This window comes from Brachypodium distachyon, chromosome 5 (genome assembly GCF_000005505.3).
Source record: "Brachypodium distachyon strain Bd21 chromosome 5, Brachypodium_distachyon_v3.0, whole genome shotgun sequence".
Lineage (NCBI taxonomy): Eukaryota > Viridiplantae > Streptophyta > Magnoliopsida > Poales > Poaceae > Brachypodium > Brachypodium distachyon.
In genome coordinates this window covers 26,546,583-26,559,333 of record NC_016135.3, presented here as the reverse complement: position 1 = coordinate 26,559,333, position 12,751 = coordinate 26,546,583, and the positions used below count along the sequence as shown (strand labels likewise).

The window sequence follows — 12,751 nt, the reverse complement described above, 5'->3', positions numbered from 1 at the left end:
GGTGAGGAGCGACGGGAGTTCCGCGATGTCGCCGGTGGACGGCGGAGTCGCGGTCCCGCTGCAGGAGCAGGAGCCCGTCGGCGGAGTCGAGGACGCAGTGGTCGCTGAGGAGCGGGATCTCGCGGCGCACGATGGCGCCCGTGGAGCGGTTGAAGAAGCGGATGTAGCCCTGGAGCTTGTGGTGGCCCGGGAAGAGGCCGTGGCCCTCGGGGAGCATCATCCACCGGCGCGGGTGGAAGCAGGCGTCGGCCACGCCGCGGCCGGAAGGGGAGGGCGTGCTGGATCGCCAGTGGGGGCAGACGGCGCGGAGGCGGACGTAGTCCAGCAGGTCGCCGGTCTCCAGCAGCCGGTCCCCGACCAGCCGGACCAGATCCGCCTGCAGCGACGCCCACGAAGATGGTGATGACGACGCGTCCGGTCCCGAGGCGGCGGGAGGGCGCTTTCCAGGCATCGCGACACGAGCTAGCGCTCCCCACGAAGAGCAGCAGACTCTTGGCGGCGAATGGGAATTTATTTTGCCCTAGCGGAAGAATTAAGGAAAGTATTTGGAAGGAGAATTGGAGAAGGAACTTGGGAGTTGGATGCGGAGACAAAGCTCAGGCGATTCCCAGCTCAACAGCACAGCGCACAGAGCTGACAGCACAGCGCACAGAGCTGCTGCCTCCGTCGGGCCTATTAGCTTTCACCGATGATTTGATCACAAATTACTCTATTAATATATAATTGTATGACATAGTTTTATATTCATTATATTTCTATTTAAGGATATTTGCTTACGGTTATGATTTTCATCACATTAGTCACATATTCATGAAGTAATTTGTGGTCAAAGGATATGTCCCTTATTGTTGGACGGAGGGAGTATCTTCTCGTATCCGGTTTGAGTTTGAGTTAACTGTACACAAATAAGCCCCCCCCCCCTCCCTCTATTTTCAAAGTCGGTCTTTCAAAAATGATAATCGAGTTACGTATTTCGGTACGTGAGTTCGACTACCTAACAATTTCGGATACCCGAGTTAACTGTACACAAATAAGCCCCCCCCCCCCTCCCTCTATTTTCAAAGTCGGTCTTTCAAAAATGATAATCGAGTTACGTATTTCGGTACGTGAGTTCGACTACCTAACAATTTCGGATACCCGACAATTCAGATTCGGGTTCGGATTCGGTCATGACCAAATAGTGTAGTAGTTATTGTTTATCGAAAACTTTGACAATATTTAGTTAAAAATGGCAGCATTTAATTTGTAACCTAGACATTTTATTCGGTTCCGAATAGGCAAGTATGGACTCAAGGTGTAGGAGCGCTCTTGCAGCTTGATGCGATGCTTTATCAGGAAGTGATGCCTCAATTGACCAAACTAATTCCAGTCTGTAAATTTTGCTAGTATCTAATTTTTCAGTCTCGGTTTTTACGCCCACCGCTAACTCCGATATCAAACTCCACCAGAAATATTAAGGATGGAGGCAGCAAGTAGAATTGCATATTTAAGCTGTGAAAGGCAGGCGAATCAAATAGCCCCCTCTCCGATTCAGAAGAGCATATGTGAGGTATACAAAAAAAAACATTATTTAGAGAAGAAAAACTTAACACTGCATTTTGCATGAAACACTTGGTTTCAGAAATATTATCCAGACAAAAGAAAGAACGGATGAAAACCTCGACAAAAAAGAGGAGGTAACAGAACAGTTTCATGCAAATCCTGTAAGTCATTTGATCTTGATTGACCATACACAACCGAACACCTGATTACTACATCACGCATTCCCCACACAAAGGAACTTGTTTATTCAGCTTCATGACAGCGCATATGGAAATTTTTAAGTCTAAGAAAGAAAAACTTTAGGTATTCTTGATAGATAAGCAGCTGCAGTCCAGCACTAGGCATTCTGAGCTCCATGACTTTTCCAGAGTTTAGTCCATTCCTCCATGGCATCAGCAGCTTTGGCGAAGATTGGATTCTTCGGTGCCAGTTTCTCCCTCACGATGCTTGCTAGCTCCTTAACACAGTCGTCGACGGTAACCGCGGTCCTCGACAGCTTGAGCGACTGGAAGAAGGGAAGGACATTGTCCATCACTTTCACCCCTTCCCAATCTTTCAGGCTCTCCAGGGCTTTGCCTGCCTCTGCATCACTCCTCATCACATAAGGCAGTCCAGTCTTCACGCCGTACCCTAAGCTGTCGCAGACTACCTTGGCACACAAGCCATTCCATATGTCTTCAAGGGTATCCCATCTGTGCTTCCCTTCCTTGCGTATCCGGAGGCCAGGGAACATCACGGGGCCCAGAACCTCCCGGTTGAATGCTACATTTATCCCGCTCACGGGCATCATCGCACCAAGTGGAACTGTCATGACAGCATCCACATAATTTGTGTTGCGTTGGTTCCGCTTCACGACATGTGTCATTGGGTCATAGTCGGCATTGTGCAGCCACAAGCCAGATGAGAGCATGCATTCAACCCCCTCACGCAAGCTAAATGGGTATCCACGGACAAAGTCAGCCCCCTTGCGGTATGGATCATATAGTGTGTTGAAGAAGAAAGGTGTAGCAGGTGTCTTCAAATTGATCATATGCTGTGTAACAGCATCAACAGTCATCCCAGCGGTGTCCTTCGCCGGGAGGCAGTTGTCGTCAATTGAGATGACATACTTCTTGCGTGAGACAAGGTACCCAAAGTAGCGGCATGAATGGCCAGAGAAGTTGATGGACGTGGCACCAAGCAATCCTTCAATGTCTGACTTTGTGTAAACCTTGACATCAAAACCTGAAGGGATCTTAAGATCTGCTGCCATGTCTGGATCTTTGACAACAATGATATGGAATCGGGAGAAAAATGGCTGCCATGCCTCAAAGAAAGAGGTCAGGTTGGGCTGGAGTGCTGCAATCACAATGTCAACCTCGCTATCTTGAACTTCCAAAGACATATTCCCAGCTGATGGTTTAACCAGCAGCAGTTCTAGAACTTCTCAGAGCACCCTACAAACAAGATGACATATATTCAGTAAAAAAAAAAACAGTATTCTTTTGGCACAACAATAGAACAGGCAGATGGCAAACATATCAAAGACATACTTGTGGGTAGGACAGGTACAAGGGGTTGCTTAATGTTGAGCAATTGGACCAGCAAGACAATTTCCTCGCAGTCAGTTGCCAGAAACAGTTTGAGGACTTTCTCTGTCAGCTTACCAGCACTAATAGTTCTCTGCCAACAAAAAACGTCATCAGAGATTACCGAAACAAAAAAGACAAGACTCGGTGTGCAAGTGATGATCAATATCAATTCAATCCCCTTCATAGAAAAAAAAATGCACCCATCAAACACAAATTACATCGTTCCACACACCCTTCCTTGAGACACCAAACATGGAAAACATCTGATCTCCCAACTCATTAGCCACGAAATCAATCGTTCACCGAGACTATGCTATCCGGCAACGAAATCAATGCAGCACCTGACCATTCATGCATCTGTAGCCATTCACTATTTGTGTTTCGGTTTCTGAAGACGGCGCATTTCTAGCGCATCTAGTACCCAACCACTACAACTGCATGCACGGGCGGAGGACCCAGTAGGGCAAGGTAGGGCTTGATTTTTGCCTCAGTTACGAATTGGGGAAGCTTATGAAACGGGGATCTAAAGGGCGGAATCCGTTCGTGGTGTGATGGGAGGAGAAACGGTCGGGAGCGAGAGAATCGAACGAAGGGGAGATCAACCTGCGGTGGAGGCGCTCGAGCGAGGAGGAAGACGAAGGGGGCTCGGGCGCTCGGCAGCGGGATGAGTGGCGGCGCTCGCGCGAGGAGGAAGAAGATCCACGGAGCGAGGGGGCTGTGGGGCTCGGCAAGGAGATGGGGAGAGGGGGTAGTACTACTACGACTCAGCGCAACAGAGCGAGGAGGTTCGATCCGGGGGGTGGGTACGTACGTGGAAGAGGTCGACGAGGAGGTGGTCGGGGATGCGGGAGAGGTCCTGGAGGCGGGCGATGCGGAGGAGCGCGGCGTCGAGGGTGAGGGAGAGCAGCGTTGGGGTGGGGCGCATCCGATCCGGCCCAGATCTGGATCTCGCGATGGTTTTATAGCCGCGTGGGGAGGAAGGAAGCCAAGGCCACGTTGCCCTCGATCCCCGCCTCCTGCAGCTTTGCGTCTCCTTTGCGCTTGCCGGCAGGGGAGGAGCGCGCCGGCGCCACCGACGACTTTTTTTTCTTTCTTTCTTTCGTTCTTCCGTCTTCGTCGTCCACTTGTAAATTGTAATCACGCGAGCGTGCGTTCGTGCGGCGGACTTTGCGTGGTCGGTGAGATTTTGCCTCGGAAGTTTTGTGCCGGTTTGCGTTTACAGGTGCTAGCGGAAATGATTGTGTAAATAAAAAGTGCAAAGTGAGAACGACCTATGTGTTATTGGTAGTACTATATATATCTACCTAGCAGGCGATATGGCCCGTGTAACGGACATAGTAGCCAGTTTACAACAAAGATTTTGGTTCTTTATTGGCGTCAGGGAAAGAAAAAAATGGCTTTCTTCTTTCTTGGTGATGCTGGCAACGCCATTATTTTTCGCTAATAAGAAATTGAAGTTTCACCTTCAGTTCCGACATGTTTTGGCACATAACCTTTGAGAATAGACGTTGACAAATATGTTCCAGCCTAAAAGGATAAGAGTAAAAACAATGTTACACTTGCTATGTGTCTTTTTCTATTTCTGGGGCCATGAAAGGATCTCCGCATTATACTATGTGCATAACTAAATTTCGTCACGTCTAGCGCATTGGTTTAATTACAAATGTTGGCTTCCAACATGCCAGGAAAACATTGTGTTATTATAGCATCAACAAGAAAAGAAAAACTAGCAACCGCAGGCATACAACACAGTACACTTGCAATCCGGACAGCCACCTGAATAAAAATGTTGAGAACGCAACGAAGGGATGAGTATGTTTTGGCCCTTGATTGTTGCCATGATCTAGGTTTGCCCCTCCCCCTCGCCCCAAACTATGAACCCATATGGCATAGTTTGACTGTCTAGCTTGGCACGTTAGCATAGGAGTCACTCCCTCGCACAACATGGTTGTGCTCAAGTCGTGCTTCGGTGGCTACCAACATGGTAAGGTTCGACAGTCAAACATGGTCTCAATCAATACCACGACACTTCATCTTTGAAACCTCTCAAACCGAGGAAAGGGGCAAGAAGTACAAGTCAGGGGTCTTAGGTTTACTGGTTTTGAAGTCAAGGGACCAAACATAAACCGTGGCAATAGCTAAGGGACAAAATAAAATACTTATCATACAATATTTTTTAAGCCGTCAATGTTTTTAGCATGACAAGAATGTAGGGATGGCAAAAGATTCCTAAACCCCTAGCATGACCGGTCGCTGTTGCGATTTATCAAATTTACTGCAATTACCAACGTACCGTTTTTTCTAAAACATTACATAACTGCGGTTTGATATCTATGATGTTCGTCCGGTCGTTGTACACGCAGAACCAAAAAGAAAGTGGAGGAGGAAGCAGAAATAAAAAAAAAAGAGGACGGAAGAGGCGGAGCAAAACCAACAACCTTGAGTTTAGAGTGATACCTAATTTGAAAACACCTCGTCACGGACGACGATATTCATGATATAGGAAAATGGGAAGGGAACCTCGAGGGAGGTGTACCAAGTGTTTGCGCGGTTGCGCTACGGAGCAAACGTTCGCTCCGTAGTTTCCTTTTGTTTATTTTTTCTGAGACTGTTCCTTCTTTTTTTTTAAGGCAGCATCAAATTTTTTTTTATAAAAAAGTAGCAGCACCAAAATTCGGGAGCGACCAAAAACATGGAGAGAACTTCCTAAGTTCGCAGGCAAGCAGGCCGCGCCCCGGTGTTTAGGCCCGGTCCACGGAGAAGGAAGAGGCACACCTCTCCTCCGCTTCGTCCTCCTGCCTCGCTGCCGTCCGTGCAGCTCCCCACGCGGCGTCTCTCCCTCCTCTCGTCTCCTCTCGTCGGCACCGACCGCGCCACCAACAGGAAACCAAACCTCCCTCCCTCCTCCTCCTCCGCCATCTCCAAACCCTAGCGCCCCGTCACGGAGCACGGGCCCGTCGGCTCCCCCATGCGCCGACGCCTCGACGCCGCCGCCGCCGATCATGTCCGCCGCCTCTAGGGTTTCCCGGCCCTTGCCATGGTGGTGATCGTCCCCGCGCCGGCCCAACGATTCCGCCTTGCCGGTAAGCGTCTTCTCTGTTCCCGGCCTATGTGTCCGCGACCGCGATTTGATTTCCTCCACCCGATGCGCCTCGCTGAATCCGTACTTTCCAACGTTGTGTGGTCACCAGCTTTGCTTGATTCGCCGGAGCTGCTGGGCCCCGCCCGCCGCGCCGTTTGCTGGAGATCGTCATGATGTCGAGGTCAGCTCCGCGGCTCACAATCTCTCCCGTGCTTGTTTGCGTGTAGTTTTGATGCAATTCGCTCAATGCTCAAGTTTCAATGGCTTTATTGTTGCTCCCAGGTTTATGCACATCGGGAAGAGCAGCAGGAAGCTTGCTCATGCTGCATTGGCCAACTCGAAACCCAGAGTTTCCGGTACGCAGAACATCGGGCCGAGCTATGCTTCCGGCTTGGCCTATAGAAGCAGGGCGTTTTTGCACGGGACGGTTCACAATGGACCGAGCACTTCCTTTGTTCTTGGACGAGCAAAGGAGAGCTTGTACTGGAGCCCTGGTGCCAGAAACTTATCGGTTCTCTCGTCCTGTAGCCGTAATGCCTTCCACAGCCAACTGGCCTGGAAGCAACTCACGGCTATGGGTTCTCGTGCACCAAGAGCATCTCCGCTTTTAAGTAGAGCTGCTTGTGCCATTACCTTGGCTGCCACGAGATCTAAGGTAGTTCCTTACCTTGTCGCTTTCATAGCTGGGGAGATAATGCTAGCTGAGAAGACTAGTGCAGAAGGTGAATACCTCCCAATTCGTGATAATATTTACATGCGGGCTCAGGATAGCCGTATTTACGTCACCTCGTTAATATTCTCGGCAGTAGAGATGGTTATCATAATCTTCAGATCCATATATCTGGCGATGCTGTTCACTCCCAGTGTACTGATGGCGCCATTTGCTGATAATCTTGGCAGTAAGTATAGGAAAACATGGCTCCGTCTTGTGCATCGTACTTTGGAGAAGGCAGGTCCTGCATTTATTAAATGGGGCCAGTGGGCTGCTACACGTCCTGATCTATTTGCAAATGATCTTTGTACCGAATTGTCAAAGCTACACACGAAAGCTCCTGCTCACAGCTTTGCCTATACCAAGAAAACTGTCGAGAAGGCCTTTGGTCGAAAACTATCAGATATTTTTGAGAATTTTGAAGAAGAGCCTGTAGCGTCTGGAAGTGTTGCTCAAGTTCACCGAGCTTCTCTGAGATTCCGGCATCCTGGCAAGAAGACAAAGCGTGAAACAGTTGCAGTAAAAGTAAGACATCCTGGTGTAGGAGATTCAATACGGAGAGATTTCAGTATCATTAATACAGTAGCCAAAATTTCAAGATATATTCCAGCGTTAAATTGGTTGCGTTTAGATGAGAGTGTGCAACAGTTTGCTGTCTTCATGATGTCTCAAGTTGACCTTGCAAGGGAAGCTGCTCATTTGAGCCGGTTTATCTACAACTTCCGTATGTGGAAAGATGTGTCTTTCCCTACCCCTCTGTACCCGCTTGTTCATCCTGCTGTTTTGGTGGAGAGTTACGAGCATGGGGAGAGTGTCTCACACTATGTTGACGACCATGACGGGCATGAGCGGATTAAAAGTGCTCTTGCACATATTGGCACTCATGCACTTTTGAAAATGCTACTGGTAACACATTCAGCTATATTCATGTTCTTATTTCAGTTTTGCCTTTGAAGATGAGAATACATGCTTTTTCTACATAAAACAACGAAGTAGTAGAGATATCCCTTTTAGCGACTCTTACATATTATGATCTACATCAGAGGCACTTCATCTGTTACTGGATGCATAACTCTTTTGGATTTGCATGTCAAACAAGATATAAAGACCTCATTAGTAGGTTACTTAGTACTCTTGAAACAGTCTGGGTCACTCTAGTCAATAGTAATAAATGGCATCAATTAGTAGATAATTGAATCAGAATATGTGCTTACTAACTTTGAACAGTATGAGTTAATGAAATGTGAAACTGGAAGTATATATTTCTAGAGCACCATAGGGGACGTTAATATTTTATTTTATGCATCAGAATGGCACTTATGCTGCTTTTCTCTCGAAAATCTCATGGATTGATAAATCACTGGTATTTTGGCCAGAGTGATAAGCCTCAGTATACGTCTGTGTTTAGCACACTTTTGCAGTTTATGTATATACTCATTGGCATTTAACATTTTAGAGCTTGTATCAACATCCTTCATCACTTTATGACCTAATTAACATCCACCTTTTTCAGGTTGATAATTTCGTCCATGCAGATATGCACCCTGGAAATATTCTGGTCCGTGTTGTACAACCAAAGAATTCGAACAACACCCTTTTGAAGTCAAGGCCACATGTAGTGTTCCTCGATGTAGGAATGACTGCTGAACTTTCAAGTAATGACCGTGTGAATTTACTGGAGTTCTTCAAGGCTGTTGCACGTCGTGATGGTCGTACAGCAGCAGAGAGCACACTGAAGTTGTCAAAACAACAGAATTGCCCAAATCCAAAAGTATTTATCGAGGTAGTTATTCTCTTCTTATTTGCTAATAGTCTCTTGGGTTAACAAACATCAGTTCTGATTCATAAGACAAATGCGGCAGACTGACAAGGTAGTGCAACCACTAGTCGACAACTGCAAACTAGTTTCTCTTTCACAACTTGATTCATGATTTTTTTGGTGCTTCATTATTAAAAATGTGTGTTTTGTTGGTCTGCTGTGTAATAAAACCTGACATTTTTGCAAGATGGAAAAGGTTGACGTGTTCTCTTACGCTTTGTTTACATATAATGCCATGTGGCCATGTGGCAATTTTTATTGGGAGTGCAATGAGTGGTTGACTGGTGGTCAACTAGGTGAGTTGTGCCTGAAGCTGCCATGAAACATATCACCACTAAATGTTGACACTGGGCAGTGAATATTGCATTTAGATGCATGCGCAGGATTGCCCAGACTGCTAGATGAAGAAGAACATTTGTTGTAAATTTAACTGAACTCTGGATGTCACATTTTTTTCTCTGTTTAGCTGCAATTTCATAAAAAAACTTGACTCTCTTGCTAAGATGCAAAGGATACTTATCCCATGCTGCAGTTGGTGAGAGAACTTACTTATCTTGATGTTTGTCAACAGGAAGTTGAGCGAGCATTTTCCTTCTGGGGTACCCCTGAAGGTGATGTGATCCACCCTGCTGATTGTATGCACCAGTTGCTTGAGCAAGTCCGACGTCATAAAGTAAATATCGATGGGAACGTTTGCACTGTTATGGTTACTACATTAGTTCTTGAGGTAAAATAATGACTTTTGCGTACATTGTACTTCGCATGATTTTATTCTTAATCACTGTTTATGCTACTCATCTTCTAGAAACTCAATGGCAGTCCTAGTCTCCTAGATGTTCAGTAGAGAGCACCGTGTCCCTAGGCTACATAGTTCATGCAGAAACTGTATGGCACATGGGGGAAGTTCTCTAAGATTATTAATCTTGTGCAGTGTGTTGGGAGCATATTGCCCTCCTTTCCCCATCAGCTTAAGCTTTTGGATGGATTGGTTCGGTACTTGCAATTCAATATGATACCAGAGCCAAGAGCTCTCGAGTTCAAGACCTGGCAAATGCAGTAATTATAAAAATACATGTGGCCTTCAATGATCCCACGTCTGAGGCCTGGATGAGTCTAGATGTGAGGAGTGTTGAAGTATTTCCCCATCAGCTTAAGCTTCTGGGTGAATTGGTTCGGTGCATACAATTCAATACAGCCAGTACAATTATGACTATGTCAGTTTTCAACTCACATGGCATGCTACTTATACCGTAGATGTATGAGCAATGCATTACATATTGTAAAAGTAAAAGAACTATTCCCCAGATGTCATGAATTTGACTTGAATATAGTTACTTCGTAAGTATATAACCACACCATGGCCTTGATGAAAATGTGCGTACATGAACATTTTCTTCTACATGGGTCGTTGGCGATGCATATATAGATAAAAGTGTCTGACATCGTAGGTCACCTGTAAATCTGTAACGGGTTCTTTGGTTGGTTACCCTGGTTGTAAAAGGAGAAAATAAAGTAAATATTGTATTTCTACTCCGTTTAAACAAAAAGGCTTTGGACATGGATATTTTAGTGGAACATAATTTTTTACTTCCATTTATGGATTGTGCCCTGCATTTTGGGGCTGGAACATAACTCCCTGTGCAGCCTTTTTTTTTGTTTCAGTTTAGTAGTGAACAAAGTAGCAAATAGGGCCCCATGGCCTGTGTAGTGCTTTCACATCTATTTCTGCTTCTGTATTAAGTTTCTTCATTTAGATTGAGGTATAAAAAACAACTGACCGCCCTGGATTTGTGTCTGTTTGTACAGGGCTGGCAGCGAAAGTTGGATCCAGATTACAATGTCATGAAAACACTACAAACTTTACTTTTTAAGGAGGACTGGGCCAAGTCTCTTCAGTATACAATCGAAGGGCTTATGGCACCTTAGGAGTGTATTGGGATCTTCTCAATTTTGCTGATCTGGTTTAGGTGCGGTTAATGGATGATGCTCGAGAGATGCTCTGCTCTCTCTAGCCACTGCATTCTATTTTGTTCTCGTGTTTATTTAGTTTTAGAGTTACAGTTTTCTGCCTACAGTTTTGTACTCATCTTGGCCTGTGCTGCGAAAACGGCCACGCTAAAGTAATAATTGCAGCATTCTTTTGAGCAGCAGGAGAACCAGCCCTGGGACTATATGCTTGTCAAGGCCAAAGGACGGGTCCTTTTGAGCGCCTCCCACATTTTTTGTCAATAGATATTAGAAGATGTAGCGAAAGGCCCTCATCCCTGATGCTCTTTTTGTAACCTGAGATTGTGTCAGCGAGTGAGAGTTCTTTCTTTGTATACACAGAGATAACAGTTAATTGTTTCAAAGAAAACCTACGCCTTCTCCTGACAGTATTGACGTCGATGACAGAGAATTTAATCAGTTTTCTATTCGATATGTTTTGCGACGCAGAGTGTCTGGAATGCAAACCATTTAGCTCATAAAAAGTCTTTATTTACACACTAGTGCTTACCATGTTGGTTATATCCTGTCTGCTTTGCCCATGTTTTTTCGGAAGCTGAACTCTAACGGCCCCTTTTTTTTTTCTTCTAGAATACATCGAAGGGGGTGTGTCATCCATTAAAGAACAAAACTGACGCATTTTTTTTTCTTATCATCCATCAAAGAAGAAAAGTACAGCCCTAAAAGGGGCAAATACTAACCCGCACGGTCCACAAACGGCGCCTTCTAGTTTCATCCCTGCGTTGTTGCAGAAGTCAAAATCCAATGTAACGTCCCTCACCTTTTCGGATTACTACTAGTAGCAGAACCACCATGTTACACATGTCGCTGACCATGGCTGATTTCAGATTTGAGACAAACATTCTCCACTTGTCAACACAAGATGGCCTGTGTCCAAGCACGCATCCGGTCCATATATAGAGACCTGTATCTGTAGTTAATTCGCATCTCACAGCATTAGTCGGATCAGCTGCTTGACCAGGTGTATTCGACTTGGACGCCCGTCTGACCGTCTCGTTCTTGCAGAAGAAGAGGAAACGAGGGCGCTGTGTACGTGCTGCTGCCTGCTGGAACTGGACGATGAGGTGTCAAAGAGAAGAAGAAGAGCCGCGACAGAGATCATCATTGGACGGAGATGCACGGTACGAGATGCACGGGCGAGGCATGGTCTGGTCGCTTCAGCCGTCCGTCAATCGCGCGGGCGCCCTCGTCCGTCGATCGGTCGGTCTCCAGAGGTCGGCCGGCCCCACCACGTGCGACGGCGCCACCCGCAGCCAGCTGAGTTTTAGGGCTTGTTTGGTTTTTTCCCCAACCCACCGTGCCAAAACTTGGTTCGTCCAGGATTTGACGAGCGATTTCGCTGTCAACATCTCGCCCGCGCGTGGGCGCAAAAGTAAACTGCCGTTGGTGATTTTTCCGAACAAGCACATTGACGAGCCAATTTGGGGACGCTGGACCAAACGGCAGCCCGTGAAGTCGTGGGCTCACCAAAATTGGATCGGCGTGCGAACCTACTGAACCAAACGGCCCCTTAAACTTCAGTTAACTACTGTATGTTCCTTCTTTACCCACGGCCTCATACTTGTGCAGAAATCGAGACGAGACCTTGACCGTCGGTCGAATCAAAGGACACCAAATACTGAAACATGCCCGTACGACCAGACGCTTGCCATCCGGCGGCATTACAGTCTACGTACAACCACAACGTTTCAACGACCACAGTACATGCATGGATGGATGTTGTCCATTCTTCGGTTTGCATCGATCACCTGTCTTATTATCGATTTAGCGTCTAATTGATCAACTAGAATAATGCACGGCCGGCCGGCCGGCAAGCTGGACCCATGCGACGTCTCCTCTCTGAGCGAGCATAGACGTAAATGGTCAGACTATTGAGTGTATTCATCCGTTTAATAAGGAGATGTGTACGCGTATACGATGATGGAAAAAAAGTCAAAAGCACCAAAAACATGGGCTATATCACCGACGGAGGCGGCTAGAATGATGAATTTTTTTCAGCTTCGAAAAACGTGTACCAG

General features: G+C 46.5%; 2 protein-coding genes across 5 annotated transcripts; one reads left to right on the top strand and one right to left on the bottom strand.

Moving 5' to 3' along the window:
• Nucleotides 1-1,644: 1,644 nt before the first annotated feature.
• LOC100822188 (probable inactive UDP-arabinopyranose mutase 2) lies at nt 1,645-4,229 on the bottom strand. Of its 3 annotated transcripts, none has more exons than XM_010242251.3 (3): nt 3,925-4,229; nt 3,060-3,204; nt 1,645-2,913 (listed from the first exon to the last, which is right to left on the bottom strand). In XM_010242251.3, exons 1-3 carry the CDS (start codon nt 4,036-4,038, stop codon nt 1,880-1,882), a joined length of 1,293 nt encoding a protein of 430 aa, XP_010240553.1. In that variant the 5' UTR covers nt 4,039-4,229; the 3' UTR covers nt 1,645-1,879. The 3 variants fall into 3 exon arrangements, with proteins under 3 accessions (XP_010240553.1, XP_003580737.1, XP_014751541.1); XM_003580689.4 differs by having other exon boundaries at nt 1,645-2,978; nt 3,075-3,204; nt 3,925-4,223; XM_014896055.2 differs by lacking the exon at nt 3,925-4,229 and adding an exon at nt 3,717-3,914 and having other exon boundaries at nt 1,645-2,978; nt 3,075-3,204.
• Nucleotides 4,230-5,842: 1,613 nt separating this feature from the next.
• Nucleotides 5,843-11,147, top strand: LOC100846561 (probable serine/threonine-protein kinase abkC). Of its 2 annotated transcripts, XM_024455593.1 has the most exons (7): nt 5,843-6,196; nt 6,305-6,376; nt 6,478-7,813; nt 8,421-8,690; nt 9,298-9,453; nt 10,533-10,693; nt 10,875-11,147. In XM_024455593.1, the coding sequence occupies exons 2-6, from the start codon at nt 6,366-6,368 to the stop codon at nt 10,650-10,652; spliced, it is 1,893 nt and encodes a 630-aa protein (XP_024311361.1). In that variant the 5' UTR covers nt 5,843-6,196; nt 6,305-6,365; the 3' UTR covers nt 10,653-10,693; nt 10,875-11,147. The 2 variants fall into 2 exon arrangements, with proteins under 2 accessions (XP_024311361.1, XP_010240552.1); XM_010242250.3 differs by having other exon boundaries at nt 5,844-6,196; nt 10,533-11,147.
• The last annotated feature ends 1,604 nt before the right edge of the window (nt 11,148-12,751 follow it).